Source organism: Lonchura striata, chromosome 3 (genome assembly GCF_046129695.1).
Source record: "Lonchura striata isolate bLonStr1 chromosome 3, bLonStr1.mat, whole genome shotgun sequence".
Classification (NCBI taxonomy): domain Eukaryota; kingdom Metazoa; phylum Chordata; class Aves; order Passeriformes; family Estrildidae; genus Lonchura; species Lonchura striata.
Genome location: NC_134605.1, coordinates 52,620,828 through 52,640,226, shown reverse-complemented (window position 1 = coordinate 52,640,226; position 19,399 = coordinate 52,620,828). Strand labels below are relative to the sequence as shown.

Sequence of the window (19,399 nt, the reverse complement as noted above, 5' to 3'; positions counted from 1 at the left end):
AAACAACAGTCATTAATGAAAATCTTGCTTTTAATTCTAAATTTGAAGTTTTTGGAAGATAGAGCTACCTCTCAAACCTTGCAATTTGTAAAATGAAAAATAAACAACTCATCAGTGCAACTTCTTATGCCAAAGCTGGAGACACGATTTCTTCAGTTATTACAGGCCAGAGATTTTTTTTATCAGAGCCTGCCTCCTTGTGTCTGCAAAATAACATTTCAAAGTAGTCAAACAGTTAGATTCAAGTAAATTTTTAACATAAGGAAGTTAAGAATGAACAATAAAGGATTACACAGGATTACCAACAATTAATCAGTTTTTCAATTTTTGCAATGTGGAAGTACCACAACAAGAAGTGTTGTGTTAGAGTGTACAAGAACACAAATGTTCAGCATTTTACTTGTCATGTGAAAAATTATGTGGCAGTTGAAAAAGACAAATAATCCCTGCTGTAGCTATTTATATTGTGTAAAACAGTTTAATGTTAATTAAATTAGTTTCTGTAAATCAACATACACCAGCAATACAAAAAATGGGAGTCCTGCCTTTGCTCCCAGCCACTGCGTCTTGTTTCTTTTCTTTGTCTGTATGGGAACACAGCTGTTTAAGCAGCACTAAGTTGGCCTGGCTGAAAAATAACTTATTATTGTCTTTCATCATACAATTAATTCAACATTCGCTTTTAAAGCAGTCTAGGGTTGGGAATGAGAGACCAGATAAGGACTACAGTATTTTCTTTGGGTGCTAGCTAATTTATGCTAGCTAATGTTCAAAATGTACTACAACACAAGAGGAAAAAAAAGGCAAATAAATAATGTAACTGTCACATAAATTCCCAGCTTTAAGAGTACACCTACAGCACCTATGATGAGAGACAAAAACATTAACAAGAACAGTAAGTAGTTTCTCTGAAAATTTTATTGCTAAGCTATAGAAAGCAATATTTTATCCTGCAAACACATCTTGCCAGAGATCACTTGCTTAATTTGTGTCACAGGTCTTATTATTAGACATATAAAAATGAAATTTAACAAAAATTAAGATATATCAAAACCTAGCATACATATGCCCATACTGCAAATTACTGTGCCATGGCAACATTAGTAATATTGTGACTGAAGCTTTTTCCGGGGTATGAACCACTTATGGCAACATTCCAAAGCTATAAACACATCACTGCTTAGACTGATGGTTACATCCACTAGCTAACCAAGGATCCCCTCACAGAGTGGCTGCGTAAGCAGCTTTGTGACAGAGCACTAAGCCCCTTCAGGGTGTGCTCTGCTGTGCCTCACCAGCCCCCTGGTTTTGGGACATGCAGGGTGCCAGGCAAGTGCCTGCAGATAAGCCTGGCGGGGAAGCACCAGCACAGAGAACACTGCACAGTAAGAGTTTTCTAGCACACACAGAGTATTCCTCACTCTGCTCCTTCCACACAATACATTATATAAAATGTACAGAGCTCCTCTGAAACCTATTTCAAAGGCTCCACAAAGAGATGCTCACGTTTTTCAGTGAACTTTTTTCAGTGAAGCATCTAATGAAAAGCGTTGCTTTAACCCTACATAAATCCACATGACTTTCAAAACATTATCTGAAATGAATCCTGAAATCTTTATGTATACCCTGCTCTACACTTCTAAAAAATCTATCTTTTTAGTAAAGCTTTCATTATTCATAGCGTGCTAGGAGTATGTACAGTACATTTTTTTTGACAGTAGCAATATTAATAATTAATATTTTGGGATTCCATGTAATTATGCCAAACCCATGATGTTAAAAATTAATGTTTCATAAACCTTACTTTTGCTTCAAAGCCAGAACCAAATGAAGAAAAAAACAACTACGGAACACGAGTACTGCATTTCTGTCAATCCAGACAAACTCATCCAACATGGGAGGAAATAAGTGTCATCAGTGGAATACAAGTGAAAACAAATTCTTCTCCTTTGTGTATTAAAAAAACCAAAGGAACGGAGCAAGACCTAAGTAAAAAAAGAGGTGTCAATGCATTTTACTTTATGTAATACTGTAATTAAACAGATACCGGTAGAATATAGTCTTTGCTATATTCAGTAATGAACCAGATGTTTTGAAGTAGCCATATGGAAAAAAAAAAAAAAAAATCACACTACTTAGGATAGAGAAGGCAAATCTACAGAAAATTGTAATTATCCAACACAGGCATTTTTTTCCTCTATACTAAGACCTAAGTTTCAGAATGTAAAAGACAAAGAAAAGTGGAGATCGTACACTGAAACATTTCTGGTTTAGAAGAGACTTATATTTTATCACCTACACTAATGCATGTCTTTCTCTTGTATAGCCAGACAATGCACTGCAGCTAACAGAAAAATCCAAAGAAATAATGAAAAATAAAATAAATCCCAGTGCAACTTGACCTAGCTGGTGCTTCCTGCCTCACAGTGTCACCTGTCCTGTGTTTTCCCAGTAAATAAAGAGCGAGTACTACTGAGAACACCCAGTGTTCTAATATGTGGCTACCTCACCTTCCGGGCTGCACTTTTCCACATTAGCACACTATTCCTGTGTAACACAGAAAAGGTAAAATTATTCTTCACAAATTATTCTCAGACAGCAGTTTTTTCAGAACTATCTGAAACCTGAATTTCACTAATTCATTCCTGTACAATAAGATCACCTTACGAGGAAAAAACTAGTTCTACAGCTATTTTTTATTTAATTCTTCTTGAAGACAAGCCAAGTAACCCCTCGAATGACCTCGTATCTCAATAAAAATACCAATCCTGTGATGACCAATCTTCCTTTTCCTTAAGGGTGACTGATCAACAACATAAACATATATTACTGGTGATCTGCTAGTCTTGGACCCCTTTACAAGTGTGGCTTAACTGTAACAGAAATTTAAGACTAACAGCAAGCTTGTATTTCTTAATTCACTACGCAAAATCTTTTAAAAAGGCTCACAGTCCATGCTGACAACCATTAGCTTAGAAACCACATCAGCTTGAAAAATCTACATATTAATTTGCAAGTTTTACAGTAAGGTTTTGCTGTGTTCATTTCAGCGAAGGAGCACACAAAAAAGCAAACCACTCCCTCCGAGAACTCCGAGAAAGTGACAAAGCCTCATCGGCAAGAAAATGAAAGCTTCTATCATCACTAAAGAGTCTCAAACTCAAAAATACTCATTCAGGGTTACACATGACAGAAGGGAGGTATTTTCAGGAGAACACAAAAACTCTGAGGAACTTGTTGAATGTTCTTTCCTGCCGTACTGGTTAGGAGTGTCCCATCAGGACCACTGTACACGGCGCCGTGCCCGCAGGCGGCCGGGCAGCCGGAACCGGCTGAACGCCGCAGGCACGGAGGGGCGGAAAGGCGGGCGGGGCCGCGGCGGCAGCCCAAGCACGCCGCGACCACCGCGCACCGCCCAGAGGTGGGGCCTTCCCCCGCCCCGCGCACCCACGGGCATGCCGGGCGGGCAGGGGAGGAGCGCCCCGCCCGGTGCGGCGGCGGCCGGGCCGGGCCCGGCGGGACGGCGCCGCGGCCGCCTCCTCACTCACAGTAGTACGCCACCACGGGCTCGCGCTTGTCCAGCTCCTGCGCGGTCCGCAGATGGTGCTGGATGCTCTTGAGCTGCGGCGGCAGCGGGGGCAGCGCCGGGGCCGCCATGGCGCGGGCGGCGGCGCGCGGGTCTCGCGGGTCTCGCTCCCGGGGCTGGCGCGCGCCGCTTCCGCTTCCGGCGCGGGCGCCGTGGGCGGGCGGGCGGCGGCGCGCGGGGAGCGCCCCCTGCCGGCCAGGAGGGGGCGGGCGGGGCTGTCCGTCCGTCTGTCCATTCGTCCGTCTGTCTGTGGGGACCTACAGCCTCAAACGCCACCTTCGCGGCCCCTTAGTGCTTGAAACGCGCCCTACAGCGGCCGTGAGGAAGGGCTGGGACTTGGGGGCGGTCGGGGCCGCTCCCTGGCTCACCGGCTGCCAGGGCTCAGCAGTGATGCCCTCCCCGTCCCTTCTGCCTCCCTTCCTCTGGCAGGACAGCCCAGAGAGCTGTGCAGACCTGGCCTTTGCAGGCACGCCTGCAAGTAAAATCCCTTCTCAGATTGAAACTCCTTCTCAATGGGCTGCGCCAAGGCTTGCTAAGGCCCGTGAGGCCCTTGGGGTCTGAGCTGTACCTTTACTTCTGGGCCTCTGCCTTCATCTCCAAAAACTCGTCTGCAAAAATTGGATTAGTTACCTGGTATGCAGCAAGACAATAAATACACACTCGAGATACTGATTGTTCATTTCAGAGTGGTGTGAGCCTGGATGTTTGGGGGTATTCCATAAATCAAGCACGCCAACTATCAGCACTTTACTATTTATACATTTTAGCAAACAGGCTGCTTTGTTTTTTAATAAGAGAGCAATAGTTCTCTTATTAGTTTTCTCTATTCTGTTAGTTAATGATTCTCTTGCTTCTTCTGCTGATTAGTGAGCATGTTAGGCTTTCTTATTTGAGTCACTCGGTTTCTTGGGTCACTGGTCCATGAGTTGGTGGCCAGGATTTCCCCCTGCCAGAATCACCTTTTACCCAGTCAGAGCTGATTGCAGCACAGTAGCTGAGCGGTCTAATTAGTTTCTTCCTTATTTTGTGAGTTCTGCCAAAGGCCCTGTGGCCTGTAAATTCTGCATTCCTTGTGTCAATTACCGGTGGGCATTCTTCTTCCCAAGCTTTGTTAACCTCCCCCAGGGTCTGAGATGGATGAAGGATGTCAAGCTCTAAACCTGGCAAACAATGTAAATCTGGTAAACAAGGCAATTCTACTACCAAGTGATTTGTTTTTCTAACACTTGGACATCGGTTAAAGCTTGCTTGTTAGCTGCTGTCTGTCTGTTTTCACAGATTAAATCTCCCTTGATTAAGCTTGAAAGTATTCGAAGATTAAACATCAAAGAAAATCCTTTCTTAAGAAAATGTAAATTATTCCACATTTTGCAATACTACCATGGCCTAGCTAATAGGACTGGGCTGCTTCCTGGCAGCTATCAGAAAGTCTGTCAGCCCTGGAACATGCATCTCATAGGATCACCACTTCCCAGATTAGTTTTCCTCAGAGGAACCGCCAGGGATTTCTGGTTTTGCAGAGAGGGGATAAGAACAGCACAAGAAATGTGAACTGTTGAAGCAAAATGGTTTCAAATGGATCTCAAAAGTTGCAATGTAAATTATTTTAGTGTCTATCACCTCATTCTGATGGCATAGTTAAAACTATTTTTACATTTCTTTTAGGTAGCCCTTTTGCCAAACCTCTTCTTGATCTCAAAGCATCTATTTGCGAAGGAAGAGAATGTCAGTGCTCCAGGGCATAAGGAAGGGTGCATGTTGGAGGGAGGCACAGTGTAGGAGAGGTGGCTGCATTGTCTCATTGCTGACATGGGAGTGTGCCAGAAAGGGAACAGAAGGGAAATGATGTCTGAACAGAAGAGAGGAATCCATGAAAGGAATAGAACAAGGAGTGGTTACAGGACTGGGATGCTGTGGTGCTATACTAGAAGCTGGTAGGAAGGTATAGCTGGCCCAGAGCAGCTATACCTTTGATGTAAATGCAATCACATCACAATTACAGCTCTTTGTTATGTGAGAAAGAAAATGGTCATGATGTCTGACTAGAGACAAAACTGACTGCAAACACATGAGCTGGGGATTGCTTTGAGTGCTCTCTGTGAAAATTAGGTGGCTAGAGTATGGTGGAAAACAATGAAAAAGTCAAAGAAGCACTTACAGTGTGAACCTGATATAAGCAACAAAATGCTTCCTCAGTGTTCTGGGAGACAGGACTTCATGTTCACTGTGTAAAGAAATAGAATTGAATCAAAGAATCCCCGGCTGTATTATAAATTCCTTTTTAATGGCAAAAACAAAACAAAACAAAAAAGCCTTATGATCGTCTCAAATACTTGCTAAGCCTTTGAGCAAAAATCAGCTCAACACTGAGAAATGCATGAAGGCATGTCAGTCTCGGAGGGAGTAAGAGTGGAAGGAAGCTGATAGAAAACTGTAAATGATGAAAGTGGTGGGAGTTTGGAAGACTAAGCAAAAGGAAAGTTTATACTCACTTGAGAACACAATGAGCACCAGGAAAACAAATGGCAAATATAGGAAAGAGAAGTGTTGACATCCATGGGGAAATGATTTCTTTACATGGACATAGTATCTCCATCAACGTGTTCCAGAAACTAATGGCAGAATCAGGCATAGAAAAACATTTGCAGTAAAAGGCAATAATGCACTTTTTTTTTTTTAATTAAAGAGTGAGGAATTTGACAATTTTAACTCCACAGGAAATGCAGAAAAAAAAATCAGTGTATCTGATTTAGAAGAAGGATAATTTTTAATATGTTCCAGAATTTGACCACAAAGAGAAAGGCCATGGTGGTGAGTAACGCAGCTCCTAAAGCACTCCAGGGATCCTCAGACAGTCCCATCCCAGTACTTGTTCTCCAAGGCTCTTGATGGTAACAAGAACTTAAAGTACTCCTGAGGGTTTGTGGGTTTTGGCACTCTTCTGACCCTTCTGAAGTGTTTGGAAATTTAAAGAAGAACTACAAGCAATGACATATTGAGCACCAGGGAAATACTGACAAGGTTGTGATTAAGTTATTTTATTATTATACAAATAACTGATGAAGTGTACCATTGGTAACAACTGTACCTAGCAAATGAAAGTAAATTATTTTTCTTAGTAGTTTGTATGTTTTTATAAATAATTTTTTTACCTGTTACAAGTTTCAATTTGAAAGAATAATTCCAGATGTATATTGACATATACAGTGAAAACAAACATGTATCAACCAAAGAACATGGCATATTATGCAAACAAGAAGTCAGCACAGTGATTTTTATTTCACTTGCAATGCTTGGAAATATAAAATAATTAGTTTAATATTGCATAAAGCTGATATCTTTGACTGGACATTTAAGATAACATATAACTTATTTCCATAGGGAAAAAATAATATTAATGCTTTAATATAGCAAATGTATTTAAATACTTCGTTTTGTTCTTCATCAGCATATATAGAAAACTACACGTCTAGTTGTAGCCCACTTTGTTTTAAATGGCACAGATTCAATCAAATCCAAAACACCTAAAACTTGCTGTTCCATTTATTTAGCAGGTTTACTTTTGTGGGTGAGAATTACAAGGCTATGATAATTCAACTGTGTTTGGGAGTTATTAACTATAACACTTCATGGTAAAACAGTTGGTAATAATTTTTCCAGAATTTTTAAAATATTTCTGAAATTGCCCAAATTATGTTATCAGGATCTCAGCTTTTTATGTTTGAAAAACAGATGGAAAATGTTTGATTGTTATTATAGCTATTTGTATAATTTTATACAGGAAACTACCTCCTCCTTTCTGATTCTGAAATCTATTTTCTTTCCTTTATTTCACTTCATCACAAGGAAATCACTTCTAAATTTAATATACTTATTAGACCTTAAGAAGAAGCTGTTGCACAAAAAAACATTTGATGCCTATAAAAAGTTTAAGTCCTAACCTAACCCAATACACTTACTTCATCAAATAATTTTAATATGCAGAATTCTTTTTTAACTGTTATTCCAGCAGCTTGCTATTGTTATTCCAACTGTTATTTCAGTCAGAGCAAGAAAAAGTTAGATGTGATACAAACAGCAGAAAATTCTGTGGGCCCAATTCTGCAGTCACACACAAGCAAAACGCATTGAAATCAAATTATGATTGGGCCTAGGAAATGCTTTCTCCAAGATTGACACTTTGAAGACGCTTATGCAAAATTGTTAAAATGCCCTTTTCCTCCTTCAAAATGTGATCAATACTAAATTGGTAAAAATCTTCTCCATGGTAAGCCAAAACACAATGAGGCGTTGCAGTCAGCACAATGAATACCATACTACTGTCTCACTTTTAAAAGGAGATTCTGAGCCAGCAGGTTACAGTAGCTGAGCATCTGCAAAGTAAGCTGGTATCCATGGATATGTTGTCACCACAGCCTGACCAAGAGTCTGCCCCTGGGGGCTGAGTTGCAGGCTGCATCTCAGTGGCACTTCTTGGGAAGATGTTTGAATGCTTGCTGGTACCCAGAGAGTATCCACTATTATTGTTCAAGTCTCAAGCCATAAGAACACGTAAAAAATTTGCAATTTTTCCTAGAAGGGCAATGGCCTTATTAACTCAGATGGCATGTGTTCAGAAAAGCTGCGAATAGAAGTGTGTTTATAAATAACCGTCTTCCTCAAACACAGACACTCCTCTGGAGGCAGAACTATCATAGGTGGCAGGTCATGAAAATATACTGCTCTTGGAGATTTTAGTGCCTTTGACCTTGAGATGGAAACAAAGATTATTTTCATAGTGTGCAAGTTTTTAGATGAGGAGTCTGTGTCAAGTGACTATTCTGTCTCAGTAATCATGAGTGTGGGTCTTTTCTGCAGCACTGCATAGAGGGCAGAAGATGTTTTTCTGCTGTGGTTTGAAATCATTGTTACAAAACTGCAGGTGGACAGAGCAGTAAATGAGTGTGAGTTGACATCACTGAGTTTTTAAGAAACCTAGCCTTCTACATGAGATCTCAAAAATTTCAGCAACACACAGGATCACTGTAATCACAGTAAATGTGTACATTGCAATAAGAAAGATTGTCTTTTCAAAGTGCTCTGGCACCATGCATCGGGTAATGTTAAACTTTTTATCCAGTGCTCCCACATCACACATGTAGATTGCATTCACTTTGAAACCAAAGAGCTGAATCTGAAGCCAAAAAGCCACAACTTCAAGGACAATCCTTAAGAAAACAGAGAAAATATAAAAACCAGTGTAGGATGACTTTTGGAGAATATCTTCCTGTTTGATGCTCTTACAAGCAGCATAAAGGTGAAAAATGGCTCCAGGTACCAGTACAATCACCAGCTGTAATGCCCAGAATACCTAAAATGTAGCAGAAATGTACCTGTCAGCTCATTTACAACTGCTTTGGAACAGCTAATACACATGCATATCATAACATTTTGCAAGTCTGTTTTTAATATATATCAAATGTATAAAAGCTTAGATGACAATAAAGGTAAAAAGCAGTGATATTTTGATTTGAAAAGTTTAGTTGGGTTCTGAAACATAAGTATCATTTTGGAAGGACAGGAAACACAGCTCCGTATTTAGTCACAGCTAAAGGGATATTAAAAGGAAAATACTAATGAAAAAAGCTAGTGATAATTAGCATAGTCAGTACTTATATGGAACAATTATGCTTTAGTTTTTGCAGTTTACTTGCTTCACATTGGATTTTTGCCATGAAAAAAAAAACAGAAAAATATAATTACCTGAGGAGTTATAGGTCTGAACTGGTTGTAGCAAAAAAGATTAACCTCTCTCTTGTCTGGGTCACAGCTGAAATGCAAGGCCTCATTTCCATAAACAGCAAAGCCCAAAACACCAAGGAAAAACATTCGAATTGAGCCAAAAAAAAGAGTGTGGAATTGTCCAATTACTGTTGGCGGCCTGAGCTGCAAATCAGAGGGTTCATTCGACATAAAAAACCAAAAATGAACAGTGTTATTGTTGGAGGTCTACTAGCTCTTTTTCATTATCCAGAATATTTATTTTATTCTACTTGCTTTAAAGAAGACAGTGTGCCTATGAAGGGTGCAGTAGCCCTCTAACAAAATAATATTCTTAATAATACAATGCTACGAACTTTACATAAACGTTAATTTCTCTAGCACTTGCCAGTTCATTTGTTTCAGTGCCTTCATCTGTATTCCACTGCTGCAGAAGGCGCCAGACGGAGCTGAGCGCTTCGACCCAAAGTCTATTCGTTTTGCTGTTGTACTGATTCATTCACATAACGTCAGGTGATGGCAAAGCACGGACCGCCGTGCCACCATCAAACCTAACTATGCTTAGAGCCGTACTTATTCCCGCAAATTAACAGTTCGGCTTCCCCAGAGGGGCAACTGCCTCCCCGCCCCGGCCGCCCGCCCCGCCGTGCCGGGCCGGGAGAGCAGGCGGGCGGGGGCCCCGCAGCCCGTGCGGGGCGGGGGCGCGGCGCGACCCCCGCGCGGTTTGGGGCCGGACCCAAAAGGGGTCGCGTACTCACACATCCCTCCGAGAAGCTCCGGATGTAGTTGGGGGACATGGCTGGGGAAGGTGCCCTGTGTGGGCGGCAGTGGCCGGAGCCGGAGCCCGCCCTGGCCCCGACCCCGACCCCGACCCCGGCCCCGGCTCGCTCCGCCCTTTGTCCCCGGGCGGGCCCCCGCGCTCGGGCCGGCAGCGGGCGCAGCAAAAGCGGGGCCGGCCGGCGCCCGCCGATAATCCCCGGGCAGCACCGTCAGCAGCGCCTGCCGCCACCGCCGCCCGCTGCGCACCTGCCCCTGCCCCGCTGGCCCACGCCGGCCTTCGCCGCCCCGGGGTACCCGCTGTACCGACCACCGCCCCCGCCCCGGCCCATCCCCGTCCCGGTTGAGGCCCTGGCGCAGCGCGCTCGGGGCTGCCGCTGGCGGGAAGAGCCGGGAGCCGGCTAGCTGGAGCGTCCAGAGCTCATCAACTTTAATATAACTTAAAGTCCCATAAAGATGCAGCAGGGCTTGGAACTGTAGATCCACGATTCTGAATTCAAACAAACAGAAATTGAATGAAAACAATATTAACCACTTCACAATTGCTATAAATAGCTTTATGGCAATAATCACTACTAAAAATTGGCCAGCATACTCAGTATGCAGAATTGAAGCAGCTCCAGAAGAGCTGTGCATGCGAGTCCACGCATGTGACAGACACTCCTGCTGGTAAACTGCCGCAAGGAAGTACTTCAACTCAGTGGTTTGAACCCAGTGGGAGTTCTGGGAGAAGATGGAGAGTGGAAGGATGGAGATAGGAAACCAGTAAAAGGGAAATGCTAATTTGTCATTCACTCAGTGTTACGCAGTAGTCTATTTGGCATGCACAGGAAAGTGAAATCAGGTCACAAAATCCAGAGAGGGGCAGTTATTCTTTTACCTCTAAACTCAAAAGACAGCCTCCCTTGTAACTGGCTGCAGCATGACTTCAAGCTGATGTATCAAAAAGCATTGTTTCCCGTGAGAGGTGTCCCTGCAGAAAGCAGTTCAGGAATGCCCTGGGAGACTGCAATTGTTTAAGGCAGGGCATTTTCCCAGAGCTCACTGCTCCCGCATGTAAATGAGTGTATGGCCATCATTTGTTGTAGTCTCCCCAGTTCCAGAAAGTTCTCTATTTTCAGTTCCCCCATTGGTTCCCTCAGAAAACTATTCCTTCCCTTCTCCCTCATTGGTCCTGTTCATGTCACCCCATCCCTGCTCCTCCCCTGAACCTTTCCGTCATTGGGCAGTTTATACCTTAACCGCGCCGATCTTTCCCCAGTTGAATACCTTGGCCCCTCCTTCCCCAGTTTCTCTTGTAGCCTTCCCCTTCATGTGAGGTTGTCTCCCTGTTCCTAGTTTCCCATCCTCTGCCTCTCCTTCACAGGGTCTTTGGCATACAAAGCAAAGATTGCCATATATTCCTTTGCTAGTACTTCTGCAGAGACTTTTTCATTTGGACACCACAATTTTCCATTTTTCTTACGTGTTGACCTGTCATTAATTAGGAGATCTTTCACAATGAAATTTGCAGCAACAGATTTCATTGGAGAAGCAAACTGGTCTGGAGCAAACATAGAAATATGACCCAAAGAGAACAAGGGAGTTAGAAGCTGTTCTGGTACATCAGCATTCAAACTTGTACTAAGAGGCTGAAAGATCTATGCAAGTTGTACTTCTTTATTTAAAAATATGCCATGTATACAGTGAACAGCTTGTTTTGCCTGATGAGGATTGCCTCTTTTTGCTTTCTGATGCAAAATCGGAATTAGTGTTTATCTTATGTATGGCACATCTGATTCTATTTTGTGACCCATCTTCCTGAAAATCTGTACGGCTACCTCAGCTACTGTATCATCTTCCATCCTAAGGTGCTGCAGTAGAGAGTCATAGGTCTCTGCAGAGTGGAATGAGGGATGTGTGAAGGACAGAACCTTGAGAATTTCAAGTCCTGCATGAATAGGAATATCAGAACTTACACCCTCTCTTCATCATCAGCTGTCCCCTCTATGGATTTATTCATTAATTTTGCTAGTGCACTAACGGCTTCTGAGTCAATATGTACAGGGGCAATTCTTTCCAAAAGAAATTTGACCATTTTCAGAAAAAGATTTGTTGGCTGCTTAGGATTTGCAAGTTTCCGGGCTATCTCCCTCACACAGACATTTACAAGAACATGTAGGGCTAATTAACAGTTCAAGCTGGGACCTAAGTTTCTCATCATTATCCAAAACTTGATTGAATTTCTCCACAAAATCTTTTTCTTTTCCAGGATCTGGAAGGTTTTTTGCTACGCTTTGGGACATTCAGCAGATCTGCGGAACCATCACGTGGATCGGACCTCTCCTGGGACTAACCACGGAGGAACCAGCACCACATTTTAATCTTCTGAGAGGAGATGGTGACCTGATCTCCCTGCGTGAATTAACACCGGACACCTGTGGAGCCCTAGAGAGAGTCGCTGATGCCCTGAAGTCCCGCCAAGCTCACCGCGTGGACAAGTCCCTCCCCTTGAAATCTGTATATTGGAGTGCATCTGGAAGAGCAATGGCCACACTGCTGACACCAGCCCTGGCGATACCATCTTAAGGCACTCCAGAGCACTTGGATTGCTGCCACCGTACTCATCATCTTTCTGTGGTTTCAAGCAGTAGAAGGATGGTTTGTTCCACAGCCCAAAGAAAACATCCGGATCAAACTTGCAAAGGCCCTCAAACAGGATAACTTCTGCATGGCCATGGGCAGTGTGGAGGACCTACTTTCTACATGTCTTGTGGGAGTTTCCCTGTCACAAGGGGACCACCCTTATGTAGGTAGGAAACCCAACCCTGTAGACTGCTGGGACAATTGGACGAGGATTTTGTCACATGGCACCACAGGAGCCCCAGGAATTGGACTTACTGGGCTCCTCAAGGGTGACATATTTAAATAAAAACCCTCACTCAAAGATTGGCAACAGCTACAAGGCTTTAGGAACAAAAATGTCTCACCCTACAACAAAACATATATGATCAAGTGGTGCAGTTACACCAGTGATATATTGTCCGAGTCCTCTTTGTTTCCCAGGGAGCTCCCCAAGGGAGTGTTTCTTATCTGCAATGACAGTGTATGGGCTGGGATCCCCTCTAAGATTGAAGGGCGTCCCTGTAGCCTTGGCCAGATTACTACTCTGACACCCAACAAGACCCAAATTCTTGATTGGAAGAGGGAGAGACAATTGGCACACAAAAAGAGATCCTACAGTCAATTTGAGCCCAATTGTGATCCCCAAATATATAATTGGGTTACGTCTAAGATGGTGGCTGCATCTATATTTCTGCCATGGTATGCAACAGTCAAGGCCCTCAGTGAGCTTTCTCACCTAGGTTGTTGGCTTAGTAAGCAGGCCAATGCCACATCCGCCGCCTTATCAGGTCTCTTGGTGGACGAGGAAACCACCAGGCATGCCACACTGCAAAACAGAGCCACCATCAATTTTTTATTACTAGCCCATGGCCACAGTTGTGAAGACTTTGAGGGACTATGTTGTTTTAACATCTCTTTGAAGAGCACATCCGGACACAAGTGGAAAACATCAAGACAGAAAGTCGGGCTATAGACATCATGAATAAAATGTTCACACAGTGGGGTGACTCTGGGTGGGTGGCCTCAATCCTTAAAGGATTGTTGTGGATCTTAAAATTTTCATAGTGTCCATCGCCCTGACGTTTTTTTTAAAAGGACCCTTGTAAAGACTTTGGGGGACGTTTATTTAATAAACAGAAAAGGGGGAGATGTGGGAGGTGCCCCTGGGGAGACCAATTCAGGAATGCCCTGGGAGACTGCAATTGTTTAAGGCAGGGCATTTTCCCAGAGCTCACTGCTCCCTCATGTAAATGAGTGTATGGCTATCATTTGTTGTAGTCTCCTCAATTCCAGAAAATTCCCTGTTTTTGGTTCCCCCATTGGTTCCCTCAGAAAACCATTCCTTCCCTTCTCCCTCATTGGTCCTGTTCATGTCACCCCATCCCTGCTCCTCCCCTGAACCTTTCCATCATTGGGCAGTTTATACCTTAAACAGGCCGATCTTTCCCCAGTTAAATACCCTGGCCCCTCCTTCCCCAGTTTCTCTTGTAGCCTTCCCCTTCATGTGAGGTTGTCTCCCTGTTCCTGTTCCCCTGTCCTCTGCCTCTCCTTCAATAAATCCATGTGGATCTTAACAGCTTGAGAGTCCTCTCGTCTTTGGTGGAGTTTCATTACTCTGTCTTGGCACCTGTTTACTAGCCAGCAGTGGGTCACCCTGTTGGACCTGGTCTGGGGCAGCCCGCAGTTCCTCTGTCATGGATGCTCATAGGCATGGAAGCATAGGCAGAAGGGAAATGATGGGAATCGGTGTTCATTGTATGCATAGATTTAGCTGTTGTATCTCTAAAAGGTGCCTCAATGACTGTATTAATGACATGGTCAAAATAACTGTTTTAAGACATCAGAACATCCTTTGTAAAGGGAACCCAACCTGCATCCACTGAAGTAGGTAAATTACAAAAAAGGTGAAAAGTACTCCAATAAGTGCATTTACAGTTAATTAATTAGTTGCTGATTAATATAATATAATATAATATAATATAATATAATATAATATAATATAATATATAAATATAGTAATTAATAAGTTATTTAGAGCTCCTAGTTCAGGCAGTTAATTAAATGTGTCCCCTGGAGCACTGTAAAAGATGCTGTATTGGTAGCACTCAGACTGGGTTTCCAGATGTTTTTAATGCAATCTACTGCTCTGCTGCATAGAGAAAATGCTGAGGTTTGTGTATGTCAAATGAGCTAAAAGCAATAATGTCTCTCAGTGGTGTGTGATCTGCAGTAAAGTACTGTGGTTCTCATTGTGGTGACTAATTTTAACCAAAATGCAGTGATTTTGGTTACAGTGAATTGTTTTTCAATACATATGGAGCTTAATTATAATCCAAATGCAATTCTAGTGTTACGACAGTACTATGAAATGACTAAAAATTAGTTCAGCATGTTTAATACCAGTAATATTTCAATAATTTAATTATTTTTAAATGTGAACAATCAGCCTTAGTAACAGTATAGACACTTGAATCTCTGTCCTGTGATAAAGGTGCTAAAGAAGACTTAGCTGGCAATGCTCTGATTTTTTTTTTTTTTTTCTATGAACATGTAAGGAATAAATAAAAAATAATTCTGGAGAGGTTGTCAGATGAACCAAATACAAACTCCATGGCTGTCTGCAGTAAATCTCCACTGAGTGTGATGAATGGGTCCACAATAATATTGTCACTTTCTTTGAAGTGGCTCCAGTGTCCTGTGAGCTCAAGCACAAGAATCCCATTATCTTTGCTAGGAGGAACTAATAGCAATGTTTTTCTTTTATCATGTGTGCTCAATAATGTGCTTAACACCATATTAGGAGAATAACTTGAGATGCAAATAGAGTAAGCTGGCATTGTGCAGTCCTTTTGAGTGCAGTCTGCCGAGGGAAGTCAAGCCATTTCTTGAGACTTCCTTGACAGAAAGTCATTATTTGTTTTGAATCTGTAGGAGCAGCTGTCTGTTAGTTTTCTATCATGGACAAATGGGATGGAAGATGTTGATATCACATTTGTTTCTAAGTGAGTCTGAAGCCTGGATTTTGACTCCAGTTTGCAGCTCAGCGGTTTGCTCTTTAATCTTTTAATGAGTTGAAGTCCTACTGAATGAATACAGTAAAACAAATGGAAGTTAAATGCATGCATAAAGCTGCAGTTGTGCGTAGAGGGATGACCTGCATGTTTAACATTAAGCACCCAATTAATTCCTTTATTAATGTGGTTAAATGTAACAGCACCTGTTACCCTTGTGCCATGAAAAAAATCAGCACCATGAAAATGGTACAAAAATTGAATTGGTATCAATAGGATAAGGTTTTTTTTCCCAAAAGAGAATTTGCATGAATATTGAAGAAATCCAGTTCTGCCAGCTTTCCAGCTTTGTCTAGTGCTAGAAGCACCTGAATTTCCATTTTGTTTTGCAGAGTTCCCTCCATCCAGATAAGAAAGCTTCTATTGAAATAACAAGAAAAAAACCCATGAGTTACTTTAGGCTATTGTACATTTGACTGCCTGGAAGAAGTCACTCTCTGCTACAATGCATGCCCACTTTCCAGCTGTACCTACTGGTGTGTGATACTACAAAATTTATTGAAGGTTTGGTTCCTAATGCTCAGTTTTTAGATTCAGGTAGTATTTGTTCCTTGGTTGTTGCTTTGTTTCTTTTAAAAATTTGACTGATTATCAGGCCTTCAAACATGATCACTTCAGGGCTCCATTGAACCCAGTTTTCATTTAATGTGCAAGTACACATACTTATCTAAAGTAGTTTTGGTGGCAGATATGCTTGGTTCTTCCTGGGATTACACGTGTTGTGATGTGCAAATCTGGAATTAGCTCTGGAATTATCAAGTGCCTTGAGCTGCATAAATGTGTGAAAAGAGTGTTTTTTCCTGTCTGACCCACTTCTCGGTAGAGGGCATTTTTGAGATATGTGCACATGAGTTCCTCATTCCTACATGAGCTGATTATGAATCCCTACATTTGGGAATTACTGATGAAGAAGTTTTTCCTCTCATGGTTCCAAGTGGTTGTGGTTTCTCCCCTATGGTGTTGCACTCCCACATGCACTCCATCTGTGGTGGCTGATTATGCCTGTGCAATTTCTTTCCCACTGGGAAGATTCACCTATGGCACTCTCTCCCTCACTCTTGTGCCAAATACTGTCAGAGCTGCACAATGAAATTATCTCTAGGCTGCAATCTGAAATAACATCTAGGCATGGGTAGTCTCTTGTTTGAAAAGAGAATGATGAACAGTTTGTATGTGGCGATCTGAATTCAACTGGTTTATGTCAGGCTCTGTGGATCTTCCCCACACACAGCTTTTTACCTCTGCAGGAAATTATATTTATACTGGTTGAATATAATAACTGGTTGATTCATATTCATACTGCAGTCTAAGCATTATCTAACTTTCTGGTTTCCCTGAGCTGGAGTCACTCTCTTCAAAGCTTATTTCCTTGCTGTTAGAGTTCTAAAAAATATAGAGTAGATAAAATCAAGTACTGATAAAAATCAGGAATGTAAATTTCTACTGAAAGTATTTCTATTTCTTCAACCTTAAGAATTCCATCCTGTGGACTAAAGGACAGATAAAATTCACTAGGATAGAAGAAATTCTCCTGAAAGGCAGCAGCAGGAGTGGTAGTGTTGTGAAACAAAAATCAGTGGGTCTCACCTCTCTCCATGCAAACTGAAATAAGTTTATATCAATAGAAGTTTTTAAAGTGCAAAAAGACTCAACTTCCCCCTGTCCCAAGAAAATCAATATTAACGACAAGTTGAATTTAAACTATTCTCCCAATGGGAATCATATTGTTTGCTGATATATAAACCTGTTTTCAAACAAATTAGCAAAAGGACTATACACAGAGTGTTAAACTTGGAGAGTTAAAGACTTATATTGGATCCAGCCAATGGGAACCAAAAAGAGAGATCTGGAGTGTTAACAGAAATGTGACTATCATGATCTTAGAAAATTTCACATATGCTCAACAAAATGGAGGGTCACAGCAATTTATATAAATATGTAAGCCATCAGTAAGGCTGCCTCAGAGGGAGCTGAATTTAAAACTGTGTGGAAGGAACTTGATCAGTAACAAGAATCACTTCCAGAGGAGCTCTGTGATGATTCTGATGAGCTGCTTAGTGGTAAAGTTTATCATCAGCTTATCTAGCCTGATTCTTTCTGAGGCCTAGCACTGTTTGGGTTCAAACAAATTACTCAGCATTATATGGATCAGTAATTTACACAACTTTAACATATATATTAAGGGATTTGAGAAGAGTGATAATGATCAATGAATAGATAGAGAAAAGTAAGTTTAAAGAAACATTCTTTTTTTATATAATCTTAGTAAAAGTTTGTTTACTACATAATTGCTGATTTAATTCCTACACTAGACAGCATGCCATAGACAGGCCATGCACATGTGACATGCTTTGCTTCTGATATTTCAGTGGTCAGATTCTCCATAGACCTGTCATAAACTCATAGAGCTTCAAGAGAACTGCTGTAGTAATATGAACAAGCTAGTTCTCCACAAGCTCATGAATACTCTCTTTTGAGAAAAAGAAATAAAGGAATCAGTCTGCAGAGCATGTTACTGGAAAATGCTGTTATTTTACCTTAACATTTTGTCTTGGAAACTTCAGTCCAACGGGTCTGCCTGTCTTCCAGCATATTTACATGACTACTTACATTCATGGCTTCTGCTGGAGACAGATGGACCTGTTTGGAAAGCCTATACATTTACAGGCCCTCGGAAGTAAAAGACATTACCTCACTGAAAAGCAAGAAACATTAGAGACAAATTCTACTCTTCAAAGAGGCAAACAAAATTCATTCTCCACTCTGCTATACCATTTGCAGAGTAAGTCATAGATAGAACACATCACCTGTCCCCCTTTCCATAGTCAAGACCACTGTGAAATGCAGCTTCACAAATCAAACCTTAAAACTTTAAACACAGCTGATGCCTTTAAGTAAGATCTATACACAACCCACAGCTGGATGTCAGGAATAAAATCTCTTCATTCTCACGCCCCTCGCTCCCTGCCACCCTGCGTTTCAAAGCACTGTGGTTTCACCTAAGATGCTGAAAGACGATGTTCCGGGGGCGATCCTGCGTTCTGTCCGACGTGTCGGACAGCTCCCCGGCTTGCCGGGCAGAGCCTGGCGGGGGCTGCTTTGGGTGGTCAGCGGCGGGGACACAGGCTTCCCTCTCCCCTCCCACTCACCGCGTCGTGCCCATCGCGCTCAGGGGCTCCCGCGGGACAACGGCGGCTCCGGGATCCGCCTCTGCCTTCCCGCAAGATCCACCTCGGTGGCGCGGGGCTGGGGCGAGGGCAGGAGGAGGGGCGGGGCGGGGCGGGGCGGGCGCTCCGCTGTCAGGTATAAGGCGGTGCAGCGGAGTGAGGAGCGGGCTCGCTCCGCGGCTCGCCGCTGCCCCGGTGCCGCGGCCGGGCAGCACCCGCGCCGCTGGACAGCGCGGGCGCTCCGCGGGGGCGGCGGCCGCACCGCGCCTTCGCCGCAGCGGCGCGGCCAGCGCGCTCCCGGGGCGGCTGTTCCCACCGCATTCTCTGCCCCCAGGCCCAGCATCTCCTGTCCCCCAGGAGAGGCTTGTCCGAAGAGCCGAGGGACAGCGCACGGGAGGTTTTGTTTCCTTCCCCGGCCACCGCACCGGCGGACA

The 19,399-nt window shown here is 42.9% G+C and overlaps 2 protein-coding genes across 4 annotated transcripts in view; both read right to left on the bottom strand.

Annotated features, from left to right (window-relative positions):
* The window catches only part of VTA1 (vesicle trafficking 1), a 37,446-nt gene extending 33,742 nt beyond the window's left edge, over positions 1–3,704 (bottom strand). For 2 of the 3 annotated variants that reach the window (XM_021553166.3, XM_021553167.3), the window contains exon 1: positions 3,549–3,704. In XM_021553166.3, the coding sequence (XP_021408841.2) occupies positions 3,549–3,657 (109 nt within the window). In that variant the 5' untranslated portion in view covers positions 3,658–3,704. The remainder of the gene's footprint in view (positions 1–3,548) is intronic. The other variant, XM_021553168.3, reaches the window with a different exon arrangement.
* A 2,904-nt stretch (positions 3,705–6,608) lies between these two features.
* GJE1 (gap junction protein epsilon 1) lies at positions 6,609–10,202 on the bottom strand. The gene is made up of 3 exons (XM_021553057.3): positions 10,105–10,202; positions 9,329–9,511; positions 6,609–8,936 (listed from the first exon to the last, which is right to left on the bottom strand). Exons 1-3 carry the CDS (start codon positions 10,141–10,143, stop codon positions 8,541–8,543), a joined length of 618 nt encoding a protein of 205 aa, XP_021408732.2. The 5' UTR covers positions 10,144–10,202; the 3' UTR covers positions 6,609–8,540.
* Positions 10,203–19,399: the final 9,197 nt, after the last annotated feature.